At 36.2% G+C, this 24,265-nt stretch overlaps 4 protein-coding genes across 4 annotated transcripts in view; 1 reads left to right on the top strand and 3 right to left on the bottom strand.

The window, feature by feature from the left end:
• LOC137028198 (ribonuclease-like 3) overlaps positions 1-15,019 on the bottom strand; it is a 34,860-nt gene extending 19,841 nt beyond the window's left edge. The window contains exon 1 of the mRNA XM_067396969.1: positions 14,904-15,019. The gene's annotated coding sequence lies outside the window, so the exon portion shown is untranslated. The remainder of the gene's footprint in view (positions 1-14,903) is intronic.
• On the top strand, positions 8,587-11,315 carry LOC137029267 (ribonuclease-like 3). Its single transcript, XM_067398839.1, has 2 exons — positions 8,587-8,715; positions 10,130-11,315. Exon 2 carries the CDS (start codon positions 10,133-10,135, stop codon positions 10,556-10,558), a length of 426 nt encoding a protein of 141 aa, XP_067254940.1. The 5' UTR covers positions 8,587-8,715; positions 10,130-10,132; the 3' UTR covers positions 10,559-11,315.
• LOC137029266 (ribonuclease-like 3) lies at positions 14,109-15,038 on the bottom strand. The gene is made up of 2 exons (XM_067398838.1): positions 14,904-15,038; positions 14,109-14,686 (listed from the first exon to the last, which is right to left on the bottom strand). Exon 2 carries the CDS (start codon positions 14,681-14,683, stop codon positions 14,225-14,227), a length of 459 nt encoding a protein of 152 aa, XP_067254939.1. The 5' UTR covers positions 14,684-14,686; positions 14,904-15,038; the 3' UTR covers positions 14,109-14,224.
• Positions 15,039-18,608: 3,570 nt separating this feature from the next.
• Positions 18,609-20,086, bottom strand: LOC137029265 (ribonuclease-like 3). The gene is made up of 2 exons (XM_067398837.1): positions 19,772-20,086; positions 18,609-19,301 (listed from the first exon to the last, which is right to left on the bottom strand). Exon 2 carries the CDS (start codon positions 19,296-19,298, stop codon positions 18,846-18,848), a length of 453 nt encoding a protein of 150 aa, XP_067254938.1. The 5' UTR covers positions 19,299-19,301; positions 19,772-20,086; the 3' UTR covers positions 18,609-18,845.
• Positions 20,087-24,265: the final 4,179 nt, after the last annotated feature.

The raw sequence follows: 24,265 nt of genomic DNA, 5'->3' as shown, positions 1-24,265 counted from the left end.
CTTTGTTATAAGTGATTTAAAGTGCCCACAAAATTAAAATTTAGAAAGGTTAAAGGAAAAGTAGAATTTACAGTCAAAGATTGTTGTTTAATGTGTTTTTAGCTGATGAAGACAAAATAAAAGTTCTTTGCAGCTGACTATATCATAACTGATTACCATATTATAGCTAGATCTCATGCTATAAAACCACATGTCTTTCAAAAAAAAAAAACTTAATAATATACACTATATTGCCAAAAGATTTGGGATGCCTGTGTAACGGAGTTGCAAATCTTTATAAGAGATGTCGTTGCTGTGCTCAGGGACAACATCTCACTCCTCTGATCTCAAGAGATGCTGCTAGCATGACTAGAGCACCCTGACCCTGCAATACATGAACAACTCGCTGTCTGTATGTCACTGATGCACCAAAGCCTTATGATGTGATATTTTATTCCTAACGTATCATGCGTGCCAGAGCCAGTCGCGTTTCCACCGTCATATATGCCATGCTAAAGGCTACTTATGTTAACCCTTTCGCACGTAAGTTTCAAATATTCTTTCTGACCCCCCAGCGTGAGTTTTTTTAAGGCGACCGTTATTTAGAACTTATCACTTTATGGTTTCCATGGTGACGCGTCATCGCTTATGTGACACACCGCAGCACTGTATGAATGATGATCTGCATTCATTTAATTTTTCCTTTTTATTCAAAATATTCACAAATTTGTTAACTATAGCATGAAATATCTAATATTCCGATTGCCAAATATGTGCAAGTGGATGTGTTTTGCTGTTTAAACACCTTTATAACGATCGCGTTAGTTGAGCCATATGAGCGATGGGCGCCGCCATGTTAGTTTGCACCGCGCAGAGAATCGGATCTGTTGGATTTACAAGCCGTGAATTTATCCACTTCTCCCGAAATACATGAAAGTAAGTGTGCCAGTGAACTGAGGAAGAATAGAGTAAGCTTTTAAGTTACTTTCACAATGTATATCTGATATGAATTAAACGTGTTGTCAAGTTATAATGGAAAGGGTTGTTATTTCCGCTTCTATAGACATCATTGTGTATTTTACAAACTCTAAATATATTGTTTAGTTAATACTCATGTGCATTTAATGTCTGAAACCTGAAATGAACATTATTTGGTTGAAAACACTGTGATATGAAAAGCGCTGCGCGCATCCGTCTCCGGTCTAGCGCCAGTTAAAGCGTGCACGCACATTTGAATTTGGCAGTTGATCACGTAATGCACTGAACGTTCTAATCACACCGGTGTGATCGTACGCTCCTGGGGCCAGCAAAGACTGATCACACCGGTGTGATCGTACGCGTCAAAGGGTTAACCATTGCAAAAATAAATACACACGTTTATGGAAAATATCAGAGACTGCTTGAGGAACGAAGACAATTCTTATGTGATTATAATCGTGTATTTATTTGGTTTAATGTTTTATCTGTCTCTTCCCTGTGCCTGTTAATTCCTGACAAATGCATATCTTTCACAGATTCACACACTCCGGTTAACTCGTATAACTCTGTTGTCTTCTCATGAGCTCCCTCCGTTGCTCTGGCTGAAAGGATCAGGATAGATAGACGGAGAGATCGCGCAAACATCCTCGGATAGCAATCATTGCATAATTTAGAGGAAAATAAATAAAAATGCTCAGAAAATGTAAACATAGGGTATGTTATCAATATATTTCTAAATATGTAAGCCTTCGGATTTAAAGCCTTAGTGGAGTTGTTTTTTGCGTTCTTGTGATCGCAAATAAATGGAAGCATGCGCAACTGAATAGGTCTGTGTTTTCTTTTTATGTCAATATAAATATCAGTAAGATTTAGCATGATTGATGTGCACTCCTGACATAAATTAATACATTAGTATTACTGTAACATTTTTTTATTGTAAAACGTTGTTCAAATATTGATGCCGGAATCTTAAATCTTTAAGTAAAAAACAAACGTTCGCAAGTTTGGATCGTTAAATCTTGAATGATTGTCAACTGTTGAATGAATGAGTGTCACGTCCAGCTTGTTTACTTCGAACCGGAAGACGCTCCCAAGGCCTCATGGGGCGTAGGAAACTTGTGGATATTGCCAAAAGATTTGGGATGCCTGCCTTATTGTGCACATGAACTTTAATAACATTCCATTCTTTATCCGTATAGGGTTTAATATGGAGTTGGCCCACCATTTGGAGCCATAACAGCTTTAACTCCTCTTGGAAGGCTTTCCACAAGGTTTAGGAGTGTGTTTATGGGAATTTCCGACCATTCTTCTTGAAGCACATTTGTGAGGTCAGGCAGTGATGTTGGCGAGAAGGCCTGGCTCACAGTCTCCGCTCTAATTCATCCAAAAAGCTGTTCTATCGGGTTAAGGTCAGGACTCTGTGCGAGCCAGTCAAGCTCCTCCACACCAAACTTGCTCATCCCAAACTGTTCCCACAAAGTTGGGTGCATGAAATTGTCCTAAATGTCTTTGTATGCTGAAGCATTAAGAGTTCCTTTCACTGGAACTAAGGGTCAAGCCCAACCCCTGAAAAACAACCCCACACCATATTCCCCCCTGCACCAAACTTTACATTTGAATTCCCTGAGCTCCTGAGAGCGACCCATTCTTTCACAAATGTTTGCAGAAGCAGTCTGCATGCCTAGGTGCTTGATTTTATACATCTGTGGCAATGGAAGTGATTGGAACACCTGAATTCAATGATTCGGAGTGGTGTCCAAATACGTTTGGCAATATAGTGCATCATATGAATTAGACTGTGGATGAGATCAGTCTATCTGGTCACTCAATGTTAATTATGTCACTGTCAGTTCATAAACAACATCACCTGACAGCATTTTCGCTTGGGTTTTCTTGACAAATGTGCTTTTAAAACACATGATCAGCCTAAGACAAAGTGATTTTTTTTAAAAAAGCCAAGGGTCAGGAGTCAAACAAAAGCAAACACAGTTCACCACAACGGTGACTTCAAATGAATCCATTATTATCAATAAAACATCATCTAAACCTCTTATAATTCTCAATCAGAACTTCTTTGGACATAATTATGACAGAAATAAAGTCAAACTAATAAGTAATACGTGAAGCTGTTAATGTTGTTTGTGCACTTGGTTAATCATCCTCTGCTGAGATCATTAGTCAGTTGTAGTTCTTGTGTTTCTCTTTTTTCAGTTCTTCTTGTTTCTCTTTCCTTCAGTGATTCCGCTTGTTAACAGCAGGTGTTCATCAGTGTCTGGATTCACTCTGTCAAGTGGACTATATCAGTAAACTAGTGTAGCGAATAGTGAATGAGGGAATAGGGTGTGATTTGGAAGTGTCAATTCTGAACACTGATAAATCAAAGTTATATTGCAGTAGGCTACTTTATCAGAAACAACAAGTGTTACCCAGAATGCATTGTTTTCTATGGTATAATGCTGCTTAAATGGAAGATGGTTTGTTGCTTTTTTACATCACAGTTTTACAGTGTGTGTTTACTGTATATACATTTATAAACATGAATCAAAAATTCATCCTAGGATGCACTGGGACATATCTTCAGTGATGTTCCTGAGGTCATTGGGTGTTTTGAGTCTTTCAACATCACACACTCTTTCTTTTGTCACAGCAGCACCGGTCCTAAGCCACAGCCATCTGAAGGCCCTTTCTGCAGCGTCCATGGTGGACTTGATGGCTTTCCTCTTTGCAACCCCAGCAATGCAGTGGACCAAACTTGGTCCTGGAGGGCCAATGTCCTGCAGAGTGTCCTCCAACCCCAATTAAACACACCTGGACCAGCTAATCAGGGCTGTTGTTTGTTGGTGGTTGTCAGTACATTAAAAATCAAAACAGATGTTAGTACTTCATTAGGTTGATAAATAGACATTACATCAGTTAATGAAATATTGTTTTTACTATAAAATTAGGTCAGATCTGTAAAACTTAAAATATTTTTACCATATTTTGTATGGTACATTTCTGGCAACCACAGCTGCCTTTTTTCCCCAGTGTGTTTTAGAGGTTTATGGCGGTATTCTAACAATTAATGTATGCCAAATGTAACAGATTTGATAGGCTTATAAGAAGATTTATAGGAATAGTAGGAAATTACTGTATTGTTACAGTTTATGTTTTTTTTTTTTCTGACAGTATTTTTTTGTTTGTTTTTAAACAGACATTTTCTGGCATCCCTGCTTAGACTTCACTTTCCGTCAATATCACTGGACAGTGCAAACGTGACCTTGGCTAATGTAACTGTTTGACGGGAAATTCATCTTTATCTGTGTGTCTGACTGCAGTGGAATGAAGCCAAGGGAAATATTTGAAAAACAGTTTTGACTGGAAAGTGAGCATGCTTATTTGTTTTTGATAGTTTACTGTACCTGTTTTACACACAGAGACATGTGCACATCCACTTTGATCCTAGTTTAATGGAAATAATCTATGGAATGCGAGCCATAATAGTCTGTAACATGCACCAGAAAGAAACTGCATGTAAAACCTCATATATGCATTTATTTTTGTAATGATGTGGAGAAAACTAAGTACCTTGCCAGCTTACTTCCAAACTTGCCAAAACAAAGAAAAGAAGAGAGAAAAAAAAATACCCCGTTTCAATATCTTTTTCGCATGATCACCACCAAGCAATGCCATTCATAGGAGATCTGATCAGATTATGATTTTAGTGTGATGTCATGTCTGTAGTACCAGTTTCACTCATGTTGGTGTGAATCACAGAGATCACCTCCTTAAATCACACAATCAAGCATCTCATCTGAAGTTTTTTGTACAGAAAAGCATTTAGAGACATAAATAGTACAATGTTAGACCTTGCTGTAGAAAAACAGCTGACAGTAACAATCCATTTCCATTAAAACAGAAATATACTGTTTAAAACAATGCATTCTAGGTAATATTTGTCATCTTTGAGAAAATAGCCAGGCTACTGTGAGTTAACATCGCTCAAAGTCAACACTCTGTAATATAAAATTGAAATAACCTGAACCACAGATCAAAATAAAGAGAAGTGAACATTATAGACAAAGACTGCAACATGCACGACTTTAGGATGTTACACAGCGTGATCTTGTCTTGCTGAGCTTGATCGTTTTGCCAAAACCACGTGATCAATGATGTCTGACGCTTCGTTCATCCAAGCGTTCGCCTGAAAACCATGACTAATTTAGACTATTTCTGATTAAAAAGCAAATCCCAGCACCTTTTGACTTATATTATAGTACATTATAATGCGGACGCTTGGATGAACAAAGCTTAATTCGGACGTCATTGATCATGTGATTTTGGCAAAAAGAATAAAGCTCAATAAGACAAGGTCACGCTGTGTAAACATCCTAAAGTTTTGCATGTTGCAGTCTTTGTTTATAATGTTCATGTTTATAATGTTCACTTCTCTTTATTTTGATCTGTGGTTGTGGTTGTGATTTTAATTTTATATTATGGGATGGTAGCTCTCTACGCACTGTTCTTGAGCTAATCTGAAGGCCACACAAAGTTTGGAGGTCTGTAATTATTGACTCTGCAGAAAGTTGGCGACTTCTGCGCACTGTGAGCCTCAGCATGTGCTGACCCGCACTGTGATTTTACGTGGCCTACCACTTCGCAGAGGTGGACATTCCAGGGGTCAGAAAGTAAAAGTCCTGCCATATTTTTATTCCACCCACTGAAGCAGTGTTAAAATTCATGAGATAAATAAGTGATTAATTAAGTGATGATTGACCATTATTGAAGACACCTGATGATAACAAGCAGAATCACCAAAGGAGAAAATCACAATTTTTGGAGATCAGTGTTTGCTTTAGTTGGGTTCTTTACCCTTTTTTTTTTTTTTTTTTAATATTAATATTATATTTTGTTTGGCTGTTGTAACTGAGTTATAACCACCAGACAAACAAAGAGAAAAGATGATCAGGTGGTGTTGGTTATGTTTTCACATAATCATTATTTGATCTGAATCACTGAATTACAGCAGTACTGTGATTATACAGCAGAAAATCAGCTTTATCATTACAATCCAAAGGATTTCTTAAAATAAATAAATAAAATACATACTTTTTGGTTAGGCACACACAGACATCAAGAATCAACGTATGAATCTCAAAAATGGTGACAACATATTCTGATCAACAGATCAACTCTGAACATTAGAAAACAAGCTACTAAAAAGTCACAGAAAAACAGCAAAAAATAAAATAGTGAGAATAAAGGAAATTACTAAGACAATTCAGCTCATAATTTATTCATGCAGCAAATCATGATGGGAGCCATGGATGAATTTTGATTGGAGGCTCCCAGAATGCACTGCAACATGCTTTATGATGGCCACCACTGTTGAGATTCACAGGATGATTCTTGATGTCTATGTCTCTAAATGAAAGAGACTATAAATCAAAACTTTTGAGAAATCTTTTGGATTTTGATGTAAAAGCTGGTCTTGTGTTGTAGAATCACAGTGCAGCTGTAATCAATAATGTAAATCTAACTCAGAGATTAGGCTCTAAATGATCTCAAAAAATGTTTATGTAAAAACCACCAAAAGATCATCTTTTTTGTTTGTTTATCTGGCTGTTATAACTCAGTTACAGTAGCCAAACAAAAAATAATATGAAAAACTGAGGGTCAAGAGCTCAACTAAATCAAACACTCATCTCCAAAATGGTGACTAAATATTTTTAGATTTTTCTCCTTTGGTGATTCTGCTTGTTATCATCAGGTGTCTTCAATAATGCTCAATCATCACTCAATTAATCACTTATTTATCTTATTAACTTTAACACTGCTTCAGTTGGTGGAAATATGGCAGGACTTTTCCTTTCTGACCCCTGGAATGTCCAACTCTGACTCATATGAACCTTTTTAAAATATATCTTTATTTGTTTTCTGGATATTGAGAGGTTTAGTGACATTGCTGGCAATAGAGACCTCACTGAGCCATCAGATTTAATTTAATCAAAAATATCCTAAATTGAGTTCCGAAGATGAAAAAAGTTCTTACGGTTGTAGAAAGACATGAGGGTGAGAAATAAATTATTTTCATTTTTGGGTGAACTAACCCTTTAACTCATTTTAATTAAGTAATTTGAACAAGCAACAAAAAACATTTTTTTCAGTGTGCCATAGATCTAAATGTAATGCAGCACTTTTCACTATTAGTTAATCTTGAGAGCTGTAATAGTAAAACATGCTAAAAAGGAGAGTAATACTTGGCTATTTCAAATGCAAAGATTTTATCATATCACAACAGTGGGCATTTACACTGAAGTCACACAAAAGACACATCCCTTAAAACAGAGCGTTCAAACCAGAAGGCTAAAATAAGGGTAGGAAAAATGGCTTTTATTTCTAAATTATGACAATTTTGGATGTTAAAAGCATACTAACATTATAATTGCACCCCAGGAAACATTATAAAACAATAATGCAGTTCATAACCCCTTTAATCCAGATCTGTGCCACTCTGTCTGTCACGGCTGTCATTCTTTGCGCCATGTGGGCTGTGAGAAAGGGGCTGTGTGAACCAGAGCTGGGCCAGAAAAACATTGTTATGTGGGTGTTTGTTTCACCCGCTCTCTGCCACCTGCATAAATAAACCTTAATAACTACATTACCTGTGTTGTCTCTTTCTGTTCACTGACATCTGAGAACATACTTTATATTCTGTATCTTTTTGAATAACATCATAAAATTGTATGCAAGGCATCAAATGTTTCCATCACACGAAAAGACTGACGCATGTCATGCGACACTCGTATAGGTGACTAACATAGAGTGCCGTATGTAGCTTTGCATAAAATTAAATGATATACAGCATAATAATGTATTCATAGCAGGGCCGTGCACAGACATTTTGAGGGGCATGTGCTGAAACTGAAAAAGCCCCCGAAAGTTCAGTTCACTGCACTCAGGGGGCGGAGTTAAGAGGTTTGACTGACAGTTTGAGCGGATCCAAAAAGATTTTGTCACAAGCTCGTTTTAATACTTTTATTAGGCTAAATATATTTGTAAATCAGACAGACAGACGTAAACAGTGACCAATAGCATTGATTTATTGAAGAAAATAAATAAATAAAATAAAACGCCTCTTCGGAGTGAAAGGACAAAAAGGGCATGTGCTCTGCACAGGTTGAGTCCTACCTGTGCACGTGCCTGATTCATAGATAAAATAAAAAATGTACACAAACCTGTATTTTACCGAAGACATGCACCAATTTGAAGGAGTTGCACTGCTCTCTCCTGAAGAGGTCGCAGAAAGCCCGCAATAAAAAAATCAATTAACCCATTATGTTGGATTATGTCTCACTCAGAATCTGGGTAAGACAAAAACTACCCAAACACTGGAAAAGTAATCCCCCATAAATGACCCAAAAGGCTCAACACAGGACTTTAGAAAAAATAACCAAGGATTTTTTCAGGTGAAGAAGTTCGGGTGTGTAGAACCTGGACTTTGAAACATCATTGTTTTCCTTTTTGAATATTTGCGAATAGCAAATAAGGGTGATGATTCCCATCAATCACAGTCAAGTTTGCACTGTCCAGTGTTTAAAGGTCACATTCGGTTTGCAATAAATACTCCAGAGGTACTGAAGGACTACAGTGAAATTGGAGGAAGTTTCATCAGTATTTTCTGGGGTTTGTTCATTACTGTGCTGTTGATACCATTAAGCCTTCAGGCAAAAGAAGACAACTGTTAGAACAAAATATTCATTTACCCAGAACAACAAGGTAAGAACTTTATTCATTAAGTATAATATATACAAAGAAAATGCAGGTCTGGAACTGTGTATGTATGAAAAAGCTAGTAATGTGGAAGTAAAAACAAATGAAGAGTCCAATAATTTATTTTATTAAGTATTTTCTTAATTAATCATGTCTACACTGCTTTAGTCAGTCAAATGCAGAGGTGGGTAATCCAGGGGTCAGAGAGTAAAAGTCCTGCCATATTTTTATCTCATCCACTGAAGCATTAATGAGATAAATAAGTTATTAATTGAGTGATGATTGAGCATTATTGAAGACACCTGATGATAACAAGCAGAATCACCAAAGGAGAAAATCACAATTTTTAAGTGACCATCATCGAGGTCAGGGTTTGTTTTAGTTGAGCTCTTGACCCTTGCCTTTTTAATGTTAGATTTTGTTTGGGCAGTTTTAACTGCATTAAAACCAACCAAACAAACAAAGTTAAAAGATGATCAGGTGGTGTTGGTTATGTTTTCACATAATCATTATTTGATCTGAATCACTGAACTTATTTAGAGCCCAATCTCTGAGTTAGATTTACATTATTGATTACAGCAGCACTGTGATTCTACAGCACAAGATCAGCTTTTATAATACAGATTTTTTTATTTTTTTTTTTAAGTTGTCCTTATCACAAAAACTCTGAACATTAGAAAACAAGCTACTAAAAAGTCACAGAAAAATAGCAAAATTTTAATAGTGAGAGTAAAGAAAATTACTAAGACAATTAAGCTCATAATTTATTCATGCAGCAATGCATGATGGGAGGCATGAATGAATTTTGATTGGTGGCACCCAGAATGCACTGCAACATGCTTTATGATGGCCACCACTGTTGAGATTCACAGGATGATTCTTGATCTCTGTGTGTCTAAATGAATTTTTTTAAACACAACTTTAAAAAAATATATATGTTGATACAGCTGATCTTGTGCTGTAGAATCACAGTTCTGCTGTAATCAATAATGTAAATCTAACTCAGAGATTGGGCTCTAAATGAGTTCGGTGATTCAGGTCAAATAATGATTATGTGAAAACATACCAACAACACCTGATCATCTTTTCACTTTGCTTGTTTAGTTGGTTTTAATGCAGTTAAAACTGCCCAAACAAAATCTAATATTAAAAAGTCAATGGTCAAGAGCTCAACTAAAACAAACCCTGACCTCGATGATGGTAACTTAAAAATTGTGAATTTCTCCTTTGGTGATTCTGCTTGTTATCATCAGGTGTCTTCAATAATGCTCAATCATCACTCAATTAATCACTTAATTATCTCATTAATGCTTCAGTGGGTGGAATAAAAATATGGCAGGACTTTTCCTCTCTGGCCCCTGGATTACCCACCTCTGGTCAAATGTCAGTAAAGGTGTTTTAATGTATGTATTGTTCACAGGTCATGGAGATTCATCAGTCTGCTGTGATTCTGCTGCTGATCTTGAGTGTTTCATCCTTCACTCACGGACAACCAGCAGATATAAGGCAACGCTATGAAAAATTCCGCAATCAGCATGTGGATCCATATATGACTGAAGATATGTGTACCAGAGTAATCAAAAGCAGACGCATCAATGTAAATGGTCGTCAGTGCAAACCTGTCAACTCCTTCATAGCAGCAAATGAACATCAAATTAATGAAGTTTGTGGCAGAGGAGGAACTCCACAGGGTGGGGACCTGTTTGAGAGCAACCAACCATTTTTTGTAGTCAAGTGTACATCAAGTGGTGGGACGTATTATCCAAACTGTCAATATTCTGGGAGGAGTTACACTAGAAAGATTGTGTTGCTGTGTGATAGAGGCTGGCCTGTACATTATGAACCATGACAGGCTGAAAAGAACCTCAGAGCTTCACAATGTCTTGCTGATCATTTCTTTAAATCTCCTTTTCTGTCTTTTTTTGTTTTTCAAGTACAGAAATCAGTGAGTCAATCATGAAGTCAAAAATAAATATAATATAATAATAAATACCTGACCTCAGTTAGAGTTTAATGTGCAGCGGTTTTAGTTCTTCGCATGTTCTGTAAACATGAAAAGTTTAAGAGCAAACTCTGTCAATGAAGCACAGCTGTGAATATGAAAATTTCTACATGTACTTTAAAACAATCATTGCTTGTTGTGCTTTAAAAAATCTTACAATCTCTAATTATATTTGAGTAAAATCAGAAAAAAAAAAGTTATGTACCTTTTTGAAGAGAAGCACAAGTTCACCTTAAGCAAAAAGAAATGTACCCCTCTGTCTTTATGAGACTCTGAAATGAACGAGAATATCTTCACTGTCTCTCATAATTTACCTTGAATGAGCATAATGTTCAAAAATAAGTTTCTTTAAGTTTATGGTATATTCTGCACATCTTCATGCATGTCTCTGTGTCTATCACTCTGTTTCTAAGCATTAAAAAAACTTTTTAATGGTAGTGAATGAGCAAAAACAGATGAGGTATGAAAGACGCAGATGTTTTTTCTACCTGTCTGTAATGCTCAATAAAACTTCTCTACTACCCTTAAACTTGTCTGCTTGATTGTTTTGCTTCTCAACAACACCACAATATTGTACAGCAGTGCTGTCATAGTTGTCACTGTGCAACACTTTTGGGTCCAACGATCTTTTAATATGTTAGGCCATATTACTTGTCTGCCTTTTTTTTCATTTTTTTTTTTCAGCTTGTGGTCTAAACTTATGTAGGAAGTTGCATCAGTATTTTTTGTTGTATCTTCTTTTGTGTTCAACAGAACAAATAAATTTATGCAATTTATTCAAAATTCATTTTTTCATGGTGTTTGAACATAATTGTGGGTTGGCAGTGAAAACACCTGCAATTGCTGAAAAAGAAGCACCTCAACAAAAGTCAAGGGTCAAGAGCTCAACTAAAGCAAACACTGATCTCCATGATGCACTGAAAAAAGTGTACATGCCTTGTTATTACTCAAAAGAACTTTTTGTATTTGTTCTGACACAATAAATGCACTTTTTCTACAATTTTTTTCTTCTATTTTTTCTACAAATAAGTTTGATTTTATTGTTACTATAATGTACATTTAAATGACATTAAAGTCTGCGTTAATGGATTAATGCACATTTTTTATGTACAGTTCATGTCGTTTTAAATAAGATTACTAAAGCAAATAATATTGCCTTCTTCTCACACCATGTGCTCCTGTGACCATGTGTCAGAACAGGACGTCCCACCTTTAAATGGTACAAATTCAGTCTCACACCAACACTGCTCAAATGTATCATCTGCAGTAAGAACACATTTCTCCCTCTCATGTAAAGATTCTAATCCACAGTGCAATAATTAATGAGATAATTTCTTCATCTGCCTAACATCACTTTACTGTAGCCTCAATCTGCACGCTCAGACAAGGGCTGTTTTTATTCCATCTCACAAGACATTCAGACAGTCAGTTAAAATGTGACCTCTCGCTTGATTTGGCCAACTGTATAAAATGATTTATGAATCAAATGTGTATTGGTTGTTTGCCAAGACAGTTTCCATTCGATGGGAACAAAGGCAGATGATGAAGAGTGACTGATGAAACAGTAAAGGACAAGTTGGGACACATTATTACACATTACATTGTTTTCACAAGTTTTTTAAAGTGCAAGCCTTTTAAATACAGTGCGGCTCCAATATGAACATATTATAATTAAAAACAAAGATCAAAGTTAGTCCTTTGTGTCTACTTCATTGCAAAAGGAGAGAAACAAACTCCACAAGATCAGTGAAGAGGCTAAGGGGCAATATAATCAAAGCCAGTGACAAACAACACACATATATGCTAATAATATAGGCTAACAGCAAAAGGAATAAAACCCATCCCATAATATAAAATTGAAATCACCTGAACCACAGATCAGAATAAAGAGAAGTGAATATTATAAACAAAGACTGCAACATGCAAGACTTTAGGATGACCTCATCTTGCTGAGCTTGATCGTTTAGCCAAAAGCATGTGATCAATGACGTCCGAAGCTTCATTCATCCAAGCCAGGGGTCTCCAAACTCGGTCCTGGAGGGTCACAGTCCTGCAGAGTTTAGCTCCAACCCCAATTAAACACACCTGAACCAGCTAATCAAGGCAAAGAATATACACTAAGAAGCAACACTCAATAGAACATTCCATTGCAACACCGGTGGCTACGGCAACAACGGCTGATAAAGGGGTTTACTGATATTTGCACCGTACTTCATCACTTTTATGATACTTATTTACTTGATGATTGGCGTCATCTGGTGTTTCTAAAGCAGCATAATCGTATCCCTCAGGGGGATTACAGGATCATTTGAAAGCATCTTAGACAAAAGGGAAGGGGTATTCTTCTCCACTGTACATTGTGAGTTGTTACGTGAATATATAACAATGAATGATAATAAATGTACATATTGGCAGTCCTTCCGCTGAACAAGTCAAACTCATAGTGCGCTCAGGCCCAGTACAGCAGGCTAACAACTTTCGTCAAGCCAGTTTAATCGGAGGCGGGTTTACTGTCCACAGAAATTAAGCTTGCGTCGTGGCCGTTATTTCTGAAAAGATGTGCCTGTACTCAAAACATAGTTTGAGATCAGGAACTAAATGCCAATGAACAACAAATAAATGAAAGTCATGCTAATCTATGTCTGGAAAGCTCTGGTCCAAACGTATATTCTGCTTTATTAATGCAGAAATGTTTTCTGTAAACACAATTACTGATAAACTCAAAAGTTAAGGGTCAAGAGCCCAACTAAAGCAAACACTGATCTCCATGATGGTGACCTCAAACTAAACATTTTCAAACAAACATCAACATCTAAAACTCTAATTATCCTCAAACTGGTGTTGTTGAGATGCAAAACAATCAGACAGACGAGTTTAAGGGTAGTAGAGAAGTTTTATTGAGGATTACAGACGGGTGGAAAAACATCTGCATCTTTCTTCCCTCATCTGTTTTTGCTCATTCACTACTCCCATTAAAAAAGCTTTTAATGCTCAGAAAGTATTAACAGAGTGATAGACACAGAGACATGCATGAAGATGTGCAGAATATACCATAAACTTAAGGAAATACTGTACAGTTATTTTTAACATTATACTCGAGGTAAATGATGAGAGACAGTGACAATATTCTCATTCATATCAGAGTTTCATAAAGACAGAAAAGTACATTTCCTTTTAACTTAAACTTGAAATTATGCTGTTAAAAGGAAATAAAAACGTTTTTTAATTTTGCTTAATTATGCTTAAGTACATGTATGAATGTATTGTGTTCATGTTCACAGCTGTGCGTCATTGATAGACTTTGTTCTCAAACTGTGTTTGTCATGTTTACAGCACACGTGAAGAACTGGTTAAAAACTACTGACAGCATGTTAACCTCTAAATGAGGACTCACTGATTTCTTTTTTTTTTTTTTTTTTTGCACTTCAAAAACAAAGAATGACTAAAAAGGAGAAGTGAACAAATGATTAGAAATATATTGTGAAGCACTGCAAGGCTCTATTAAGCGTGTATTTAGCTTCCATTAGGCTTATATATGCCTTCATCATAATGTACAGGCCAGCCATGTTCACACGCCAACACTATATAACGAGTGTCCCGGACCCCTCTGTATTTACAGTTTGGGTGTGTATCCCCGCTGTGTAATTTGCAGGTGACCACAGAAAAAGGCTTGGTGCTCGCAACCATATTGTGGTACGGTTTTCCTGCTCTTCCACAAACTGCTTTAATATCATTTGAATTTGCTTGTATGAAGGAGTTGATTTTTTTGCAGCCATTTTCAGTTTCACTGTGAATAAAATCTCTATTTGCACGGATTACAGTGTCACACTTCTGCACGGTCATATCAGGATTGTAATGCTGTTTGAGGAATTTTTCATAGCGGGGCTTTATATGTGCTGGTGGTTGTCCGTGAGTGAAGGATGAAACACTGAAGATCAGCAACAGAATCACAGCAGACTGATGAATCTCCATGACCTGTGAACAATACATACATTAAAGCACCTTTACTGACATTTGACTGACTAAAGCAGTTTAGATATGATTAATTAAGAACATACTGAAGAGACCCTTCCTTTATTTTTACTTGCACATATCTTAGTTACTTTACGTTAAACCAGTTATGCATGTTTTTGTACATAGACCGTTCCAGTTCCAGTCTTATAATTCCAGAGTAAAGTTCTAAAGTTCTTACCTTGTTGTTCTGAGTAAATTAGTATTTTGTTCCAACAGTTGTCTTCTTTTGCCTGAAGGCTTTAGAGTAAGCAGCTTGGTAATGAACAAACTCCACAAAATACTGACGAAATTTGCTCCAAACACGAGTTTAGACTTCACTGCTGTCCGTCAGTATCGCTGGAGTTTTTATTGCAAACCTAACGTGATCTTTGAACACTGGCCAGTGCAAACATGCCCTTGGCCAATGTAACTGTTTGACAGGAATTCTATCACTCTTATTTGTTATTTGCAAATATTTAAGAAGGAAAGCAGTAATGATGTTTTGAGTTTCTACCACACCTGAACTCCTTTGGCTGGGTTTTTAAATGATCTAAAATATCCTGTCGTGATGCACACGTTGATTTGATTGTTTTGCTCTAAATCGGTGGTTGTCAGATCAAGTAGCACATATGACCAAACTGAAGTGTCGCTAGCATGTGAATTGTCTGTTTGTGTCTTTCACAGTGAATGTAAGAGTGTGGGCAATGTATTAAGAGTCAAATGATTAGACACACAAAGCAGATCAGAAATGAGATGTAGAAGATGGTAAAATAAAAAGCACATTTCAAATGTTTTTTTGACACAGTGGTGTGATATACCACAGTACCACTTGAAAAATTGTCTTTAAACAATCCTGTTCATAAATGTTGGTTTATTGATGATTTGTTGATCTCAAAAACCAGTGACAAACAACTCAGATCTTAAAAACGTACAAAAATATATCTATCTAACAGAATTTTGTTATACGAACGTTCTCTAAATATTCAGTGTTGGTTCTGGGAACATTAAAAACATCCAGTTTTCTTGACGTTCCAGGAACGTTTTTATAAGGAATGATGTTCCTCAAACGTTCTTTCAATTTAATTTTGATTTAAAATTCCACATTGTAGGAATGTTGATTTGTAACATTCCAAGAACATGAAAATGTCAAATTTCCTTAATGTTAGTAGAATGTTATTTAAAGGTTAGTATGATGTTCCTGAAACATTCTTTCAATCATTCAAACACCTGCTGTGAACAAACACTGAAAGAAAGAGAAATAAGAACACAAACTACAACTTTCTTCAGCCACAGCCTTAGATGAACTGAAGATAAAAGACATGAAATCTCTGAAGATCGGATTCAACAACTCCACAAACAGCATTACCAGCTTCACTTATTACTAACCAGACTGACTTTATTTCTGTCACACGTCTACAGAAGATCTTACTGAGAATTACCAGAGGTTTAGATGATGAAGTGTTATTGAAAATGTTTAGTTTGAGGTCACCATAATTGAGATCAGTGTTTGCTTTAGTTGAGCTCTTGACCCTTGACTTTTGTTGAGTTGCTTCTTTATCAGCAAATTGCATGTTTTTTTCAAAAATATTTATGCATTGATAAAGAGGATCAATATGACTGCATTGCTTAAATTTAGAATTGGAGTGTAATTTGAAAAAAAAATAATGAACTCAAATGACATGATGTAAAACTGAAGTGCTTTAGTACATTTTCAAGATTGACAAATACTAAATACGACACACTTAGACATCAGCACTCATCATTCAAACCTCAACAAGTGTGACAATAGAAAAATAATTCAGCTGCATAATTTATTCATGCCGCAATGCATGCTGGGAGCCATGAATGCATTTTGTATGCTGGCATGAAGCAGCTCACCATTGTTGTGTTTTTTATGCTGAATGGTGATGTCTGTGAGTGTATGAATGACAAAAGACATGTTTTAAAGTTAACAATAACAGTGTTATTTATTCATTCACAGACATCAACATTCAGCTTCTAAAATGCAACAGTGGTGTTACAAATGACCTTTATCACATTGGTTGAGATTTGTACTTTGCAGTAATGCAGTAAAGTCAGAAATTACAAAAACAAAAACAAAAAAAACAGTTTTTTAAACCACTTTAATGCAGTAATTTGTCTGTTACTAAAACAGATGTGTTGATCTGCTTTATCAGTGCACTCATTGAATGCATAGGCCTATGGGAAAGAGTCATGAACATGAAGCCAATCCTTTCACAAAACCTTCTCTCAATATTACTTCTGTACATGGCTTTTACACATGTTCAAGGGGTGGTGTAGCAACTGTCCAATGAGACTATACCTTCATGATAGGAATGTGGTACATACAGAAAAACAAGTCCAAACACGGTCAACTTGGGGCTCCAGGAAGACCTTATCTATTATTCAATACAAAAAGCAGGGACCCTTTCTTGGCTGCTTTCCAAGAAACACACACACATATACATAGTGTACATTTGTGTTATGAAACAATAACAACTCTTCTCCATTCACCGTTGCAGCCTTAAAGACCAGGAGAGAGAAAACAGGGAGAACAGAGAAAGAAAAGTCTGATTAGATTTATCTTACAGTTCTTATTTCTCTTTCTTTCAGTGTTTGCATACAGCAGGTGTTTGAATGATTGAAAGAATGTTTCAGGAACATCATACTAACCTTTAAATAACATTCTACTAACATTAAGGAAACTAGACAATTTCATGTTCTTGGAATGTTGAATTTTAAATCAAAATTAAGTTGAAAGAACATTTGAGGAACATTATACCTCATAAAAACATTCCTGTAACATCAAGAAAACTGGACATTTTTTATGTTCCCAGAACCAACACTGAATATTTGAACCACAGATGAGAATAAAGAGAGGTAAAAATCATAAACAAAGACTGCAAAATGAAAGACTTTAGGTTTATGTTTACACAGCGTGACCTTGTCTTGTTGATCTTTATTTGTTTTGCCAAAAGCATATGATCAATAACCTCTGAAGCTTCTTTCGTCCCAGCAAAATCATGACTATTTCAGACTATTTCTGATTCAAAAGCAAATCCCAGCACCTTTTAACTTACATTATAGTACATTATAATGCATTATAATGTACTATATTATACATTATACATTATAATGCATTATAATGTGTTTCAATATTGTAATTTATATAGCCTATAAAGCCCAAATAAACTTTGCTTATGAAATAACAGTCAACGGACTGGTTAGAGCTTGAATAGACAGATCGCAGATTATGCATCTATGTTTAATTTTCTTTAGTGTCAGTTCACTAACACAAATTCATCACTTTGTCAATAACCATTATTTATGTACAATAAAATCTAATTTATAACCAGGTTGAAAGAAAAACACAGCAGTTTGGGTGCTATTCATCTTTATGACCACTAGATGGCCACAACGTACACCGTGTTGAAAAGTGAAAGTGAAAGTGACATGTGAAGGCCTCATGGCCTCAGTTTACTGATCTACATTTATCTGTAAAATATCACAGATTGATAGAAATGTCTATGAGCTAATGTTATGAAGTACAGTAGTCAACATTTGAAGAGGATCAAAAAAGTTCATCAAAGTTGTCCTAAGAACTAAGTTGTCCAAAGAAGAAGGTTTTAGGACAGCTTTGATTAAACTTTTGATCCACTTCAAATGTTGACTATAGTGTATAAAAACAAAACAAATAAACAAGTAGCAAGTAATAAACAAGTAAAACAAGTTTCATCACACAACTGTTTTTTAATGTACACTATGTATATGTGTGGAGCCCCAAGATGACCATGTTTGGACTTTTTCATTCCTATATCATGAAGGTATTGAAATAAATGGGTATTTTTCCTTAAAACTAGTCTTGTTGAGATGCAAGACAATCAATCAGACAAGTTTATGGGTAGTAGAGAAGTTTTATTGAAGATTACAGATAGGTAGAAAAACATCTGCATCTTTCTTCCCTCATCTGTTTTCGCTCATTCACTACTTTCATTAAAAGTGTTAACAGAGTGATTAAAGGTTCATTACACTAGCTGATTCGTGCACATAAGAACGATTACACACAGAGACTTGCATGAAGAAGTGCAGAAAATTAACTTAAAAAAATTATTTTTAACATTAAAGCTCCATGAGGCTCTTTTCAGCCTGTCTTCTTCGTATCAGGTATGCCTTCTTCATAATGTACAGGCCAGCCTTCTGCACACCCCAACACTATGTAACGAGTGGACCTCTTCCCCCTATATTCACATCTTGGGGGTCTCTGCCCACTTTGTAAATTACATGTGATCACCGGAAAAGGCTGGTTGCTCTTAAACAGGTTCCCTCCCTGTGGAGTTCCTCCTCTGCCACAAACTGCTCTGATATCATTTGAATTCGCTTGTATGAAGGTGTTGACAGGTTTGCAGCCATCATCATTTCCAGTGATATCTCTCTTTCTGATTTCACTGGTACACTTCTGCTCAGTCATACTAGGACCGTAATGCTGATTGAGGAATTTTATATAGCGGGGCTTTATATTGTCTGGTTGTCCGTGAGTGAAGGATGAAACACTCAGAATCAGCAACAGAATCACAGCAGACTGATGAATCTCCATGACCTGTGAACAATACATACATTAAAACACCTTTACTGACATTTGACTGACTAAAGCAGTTTAGATGTGATTAATTAAGAACATACTGAAGAGACCCTTCCTTTATTTTTACTTGCACATATCTTAGTTACTTTAAGTGAACAAAGCTGTGCATGTTTTTGTACAAAGTCTGTTCCAGTCCCTTTGTTTTTCTGTATTTGTGTTCAAGTGTTTTTGTCTGTACTTTATACTTGCTGAAAGTATAAAGGGTTAGTTCACCCAAAAATGGAAATTTCTGTCATTGATCACCAACTCCCAGGAAAAAAAAAAAAAAAAAACTCAAAGCATGTTGCTTTTTTATACTTATTACTCAATGCATTGAAGATTATTGACAGACCACCTTTTTACAAATTTTTCCACTTACCAAAAAAAAAAAAAACTGCAATGTATATGTTACATGAATATAAAATGAACTTGTGTGAACTGATACTCACAGGTTGCAGTCTGTAGTCAGGGGAATTAATTTTCAAGTAGAGTATCTGCAGATCTCAAATCTTTTAGTCATCAGTTGGAAACAGGCGTCTCAATCTCCGTGTTATGTGGCAGCAGCGGCGAGATCTCGGGAGAACGATGAAGCAGACAAAGAGACCACAACATTCTCAAGATTATTAAGGAAGAAGTGTTATATTTATACACAAGATCAAGCAGAATCATCCACGATGTCCAGACCATCCAATCATAGTACTCAGAGGTCAAACCTTACCATATATAGTATATTAAGAAATATAATAACGAGTAGTTAAATGTTCAAATGTATGTGTGTGTCTTGAGTTCCCATTTGCTTGTGAGTGTATAAGTGTGTCCAAGGCCTGGTCCACGATGTGCACATAACAAAACGAAAAGAATTTACACAAGCGCAGTCTTACACAAGAACCGTCAGAAGTGGAATCTATAAGAAAATATTAAAACTTAGTTTTAAAATGTCCAGGTCCACTCAGGCTTTGATCCTCAGATTATAAATTATTAAGCACTTGCACATCAAAATGTGAAGTTTGCAACGAGCAGCCAATAGTGTGACACGTGAAGAGTTTCAGAGTGATACTTCTCTGCTGAAGATGAAGAGATAATAACCAAATGGTCAAAATAATTTAAACACATTTGAAAGCTTTAGAGAACTGCTGGAAGAAAATTCAAAGTGAATTAATATTGACCCATAACAAGGGTAAATGAGAACAAATTTGATTATATCTTAATTGTATCATGAAATCATTGTATCATTCAATTTTTATGCCTGGATTTTTTTAATATATTATGATGTGGACGGTGATGTATTTCATACATGGTATAAACCTCTTAATATATCATGAGGATGTATATATATATATATATATATATATATATATATATATATATATATATGTATATATATATATGTGCTTATAATATATTGCCTTATATGAAACATATATGACATATATGAAACACATAGGTAAAGACCACAGCCTCTAGCATTAGTCGCTAGAGTGCCTCTTGAGATCGGGGGAGTGAGGTTTACATGCACAGCTCTTACTGGCCTACGTCTATTAAACTTCACTTCCATTCGGATCATGGCACCAAATGTGGTTATTCCAACTTGACCTTTACCTAGGTTTACCTGGTCTATTATCCAGTTTTCCAAGCCTGTTAATTAATGTTAATCACCTGTTTGCCACCTGATGTCACCTGATGGAGTTTGGGTTCCTTGCCGCTGTCACCTTTGGCTTGCTTAGTTGGGGACACTTGACATTTGATATTCAGCAGTGTTTTGATCTGCCTCCATTGACACTGTTGTATGCGAACTGAACTGGATGATGACATTACTGTTTACTCCAGTGCTGATATAGATAAATTAACTAAATTAATAACTATTGATTCTTACATCGGAATGAAACAACACTGGATGTACTTAAGATGGATACTGACACCATTTTCTTTAAGAGCTGCTGTGCAGCCAAAATTATATATCAGTTATCACTGTAAAGCTGCTTTGACACAATCTGCATTGTAAAAAGTGCTATATAAATAAAGGTGACTTGACTTGACTACATCAGCAACTCCACAGTTACTGCCTTTAAATAAAGCAACAAGCAGCATAACATCAGTGTTTCTCAGCTCATCACTGACTTAATGTCTTTTATCTTCAGTTGATTTCATCTAAGGCTGTGACTGAATTTAGTTGTAGTTCTTGTGTTTCTCTTTTCTTCAGTGATTCTGCTTGTTATCATCAGGTATCTTCAATAATGCTCAATCATCACTCAATCACTTAATTACCTAATTAACTTTAATCACTGCTTCAGTGTTACTTATAAAGGCAGAAACACACCAAGTTGACGGTCGGCCATCGGGCAGTTTTTGTCCATGTCCATTGTCCAAGTTTTCTCAGTGTGTTCCGCACCGTCGGCTGAAGTTGGTCCTCGTCTGCTTTTTTTCATCCGATTCGACATGTTGAATCGGCGTCAGAGCTTGTCGGTCAGTCTGGCCATCTGATCATTCTGATTGGCTGCTCAGCTACTTCCACCTGCTGGTTCGGAAAGGAATTTCATCTTACGCAGGCGCAGAATGGACGTGCTACTTGGCCGTCATCTGTGGAGTGTCGGTTTGGTGTGTCACCTGGTATGGTTGCATGAAGTTGTGGACCCTTGTGGTCACAATGAAAAACAAGCCACCCAAGTAATGTGGTTGCTGGTGATCGGGTATGGAGGAGCTCACATTTTTAGCAGACTGCTTTAACTTCTCATAGCTCCCCTTTTGGCCTAACAAGTATCTGTCTCAGTGTAGATGCCCAGTGGTGGTAACCCCTTCCTTAGGTTGTCCTCTGCTTAGACAAAAGAGGATCTTACCCATCATTGAGAAATCACTTCATGCACACTGGTAACCGCTCCTTCTCATTACAAAATCTTTGACAGTTTTCTTCAACAGAATCAGGTATTTTATGTAGCTTAGAGGAAGTGCACTCAAGAACCAGCAGAGCCATTGGGACTGTAAAACATGGAGACAGGTTGATTACAGCAGTATTCAATCACTAAAATCCAATAGACATTTTCAAAGCAGAAACATAGCAAATGCTGACATTATACTCAGTAAATTTACTTATCACAACTGTCCATTCAGCGTAATGTTCTTTCAGACAAACACAATCGGAGATGTATTTAAAAATATCCTGTCTCTACCAAGCTTTATAATAAAAGTTAACAGGGGGGCCACATTTTGAAACAAAAAAAAAAAAGCATCCACCCATCATATATATAATCCATACAAATCCAGGGGATAATAAAGGCCTTCTGAAGTGAAGTGATGGGTTTTTGTTTGCTGTTACTGGGCCATTACTGAGTCGCGTTGTGACGTGGAACCTGGAAGTGCTGAAAGTAAACAGCATATGAGAATGACACAGAAGAGAAGATATTGTTGAATAAAGTCATTATTTTTGTTTTGTTTTTGCACACAAAAAGTATTCTCGTCACTTCATAACATTAAGGTTGAACCACTGCAGTCACGTTGACTATTTTAATGATGTCTTATGTTCCAGCAATAATATCTTGCCCACTCTGTAATCGAGACGTTCTCGGTCATAAAACAATTCTGTTCATAAATGTTTCATTATGATGTATTGATTTTAATGTGCGGATATAAAAAATAAACAAAATATCTTATGAAGTGGTTGGTAACTTCTCATTTACACTGAAAAAAGGACAAGTTGAAAAGAAACAGTTTCCAATAAAATAAAATAATGGCAGACAATATGTCGAACCTCTTGAAAGAATGTTAAGGTATGGTTGGACACAGTGACAACTACAACAGCACTGCTGCACAATATTGTGGTGTCAGTGAAGAGAAGGAGGTTGTGGAAGAGGAAGTTTTGATGAACCAGACTTGTGTAAGACATGCCTGTTTTCCATGTCCCAGCACTGATATTCCTGGTGTCCTTGAGCAGGTCAGTGTTCACCTCAGTTTACTAATCTACACTTATCTGTAAAATATCACAGATTGATAGAAATGTCTATGAGCTAATGTTATGAAGTGTACAGAGAAAAAAATTAGGTAAATTGATATTTATCTTCAAACTGGTGTTGTTGAGATGCAAGACAATCAAGCAGACGAGTTTAAGGGTAGTAGAGAAGTTTTATTGAGGATACAGACAGGTGGAAAAAACATCTACATCTTTCTTCCCTCATCTGTTTTCGCTCATTCACTACTCCCATTAAAAAAAAAAAGTGCACTTAAAAATTCATAGCTGAAGACTAGCTGAATCTTGCACATGATAAACACAATTACACACAGAGACATGCCTGAAGGAGTGCAGAATATACCATGAACTTAAAGAAATAATGCAAAGTTATATTTAACATTACGCTCATTTAAGGTAAAAACATGGTGAGATGAGAGACAGTGAAGATATTCTGGTTCATATCAGAATCTCAAAGACAGAGGGGTAAATTTACTTATAACTTAAGGTGAACTTGTGTGCTGTTCTTCAATAGGAAAAAAAAGAGAGATTTTCCTTAAATATAATTAGAGATTGTAAGATATAGCTTTTTAAAACACAAAAAGCTATGCTTTGTTTTAAAGTACATGTATACATCTATTGTGCTGTTGTTCACAGCTGTGCTTCGGTAGACTTTGCTCTCAAACTGTGGCTGCTGGTTACATGTGAAGAACTGGTAAAACCACTGCACAAACTAACTGAGGTCAAGTATTTATTTATCAGTTTTATTTTTGGCTTTGTGATTGATTCTGATTGATTTGAAAAGGAGAAGTGAATAAATGATTAGCAAAATATTGTAAAGCTTTGTGAGGCTCTATTCAGCCTGTCTTATCTCCATCAGTTATACCTTCATCATAATGTACAGGCCAGCCGTCTTCACACCCTAACACTATATGACGAGTGTCCCGGATCTCTCTGTATTCACAGTTTGGATGTCTCTCCCCACTTTTTAATTTACAAATGACCA

Source organism: Chanodichthys erythropterus, chromosome 10, assembly GCF_024489055.1.
Source record: "Chanodichthys erythropterus isolate Z2021 chromosome 10, ASM2448905v1, whole genome shotgun sequence".
Lineage (NCBI taxonomy): Eukaryota > Metazoa > Chordata > Actinopteri > Cypriniformes > Xenocyprididae > Chanodichthys > Chanodichthys erythropterus.
This window is presented reverse-complemented; position numbering and strand designations above follow the sequence as displayed.

What these genes read in the sequence shown, in the direction of transcription:
- LOC137029267 (XM_067398839.1), top strand. Translation starts at nt 10,133, where the DNA reads ATGGAGATTCATCAGTCTGCTGTGATTCTGCTGCTGATCTTGAGTGTT.
- LOC137029266 (XM_067398838.1), bottom strand. Translation starts at nt 14,683, where the DNA reads ATGGAGATTCATCAGTCTGCTGTGATTCTGTTGCTGATCTTCAGTGTT.
- LOC137029265 (XM_067398837.1), bottom strand. Translation starts at nt 19,298, where the DNA reads ATGGAGATTCATCAGTCTGCTGTGATTCTGTTGCTGATTCTGAGTGTT.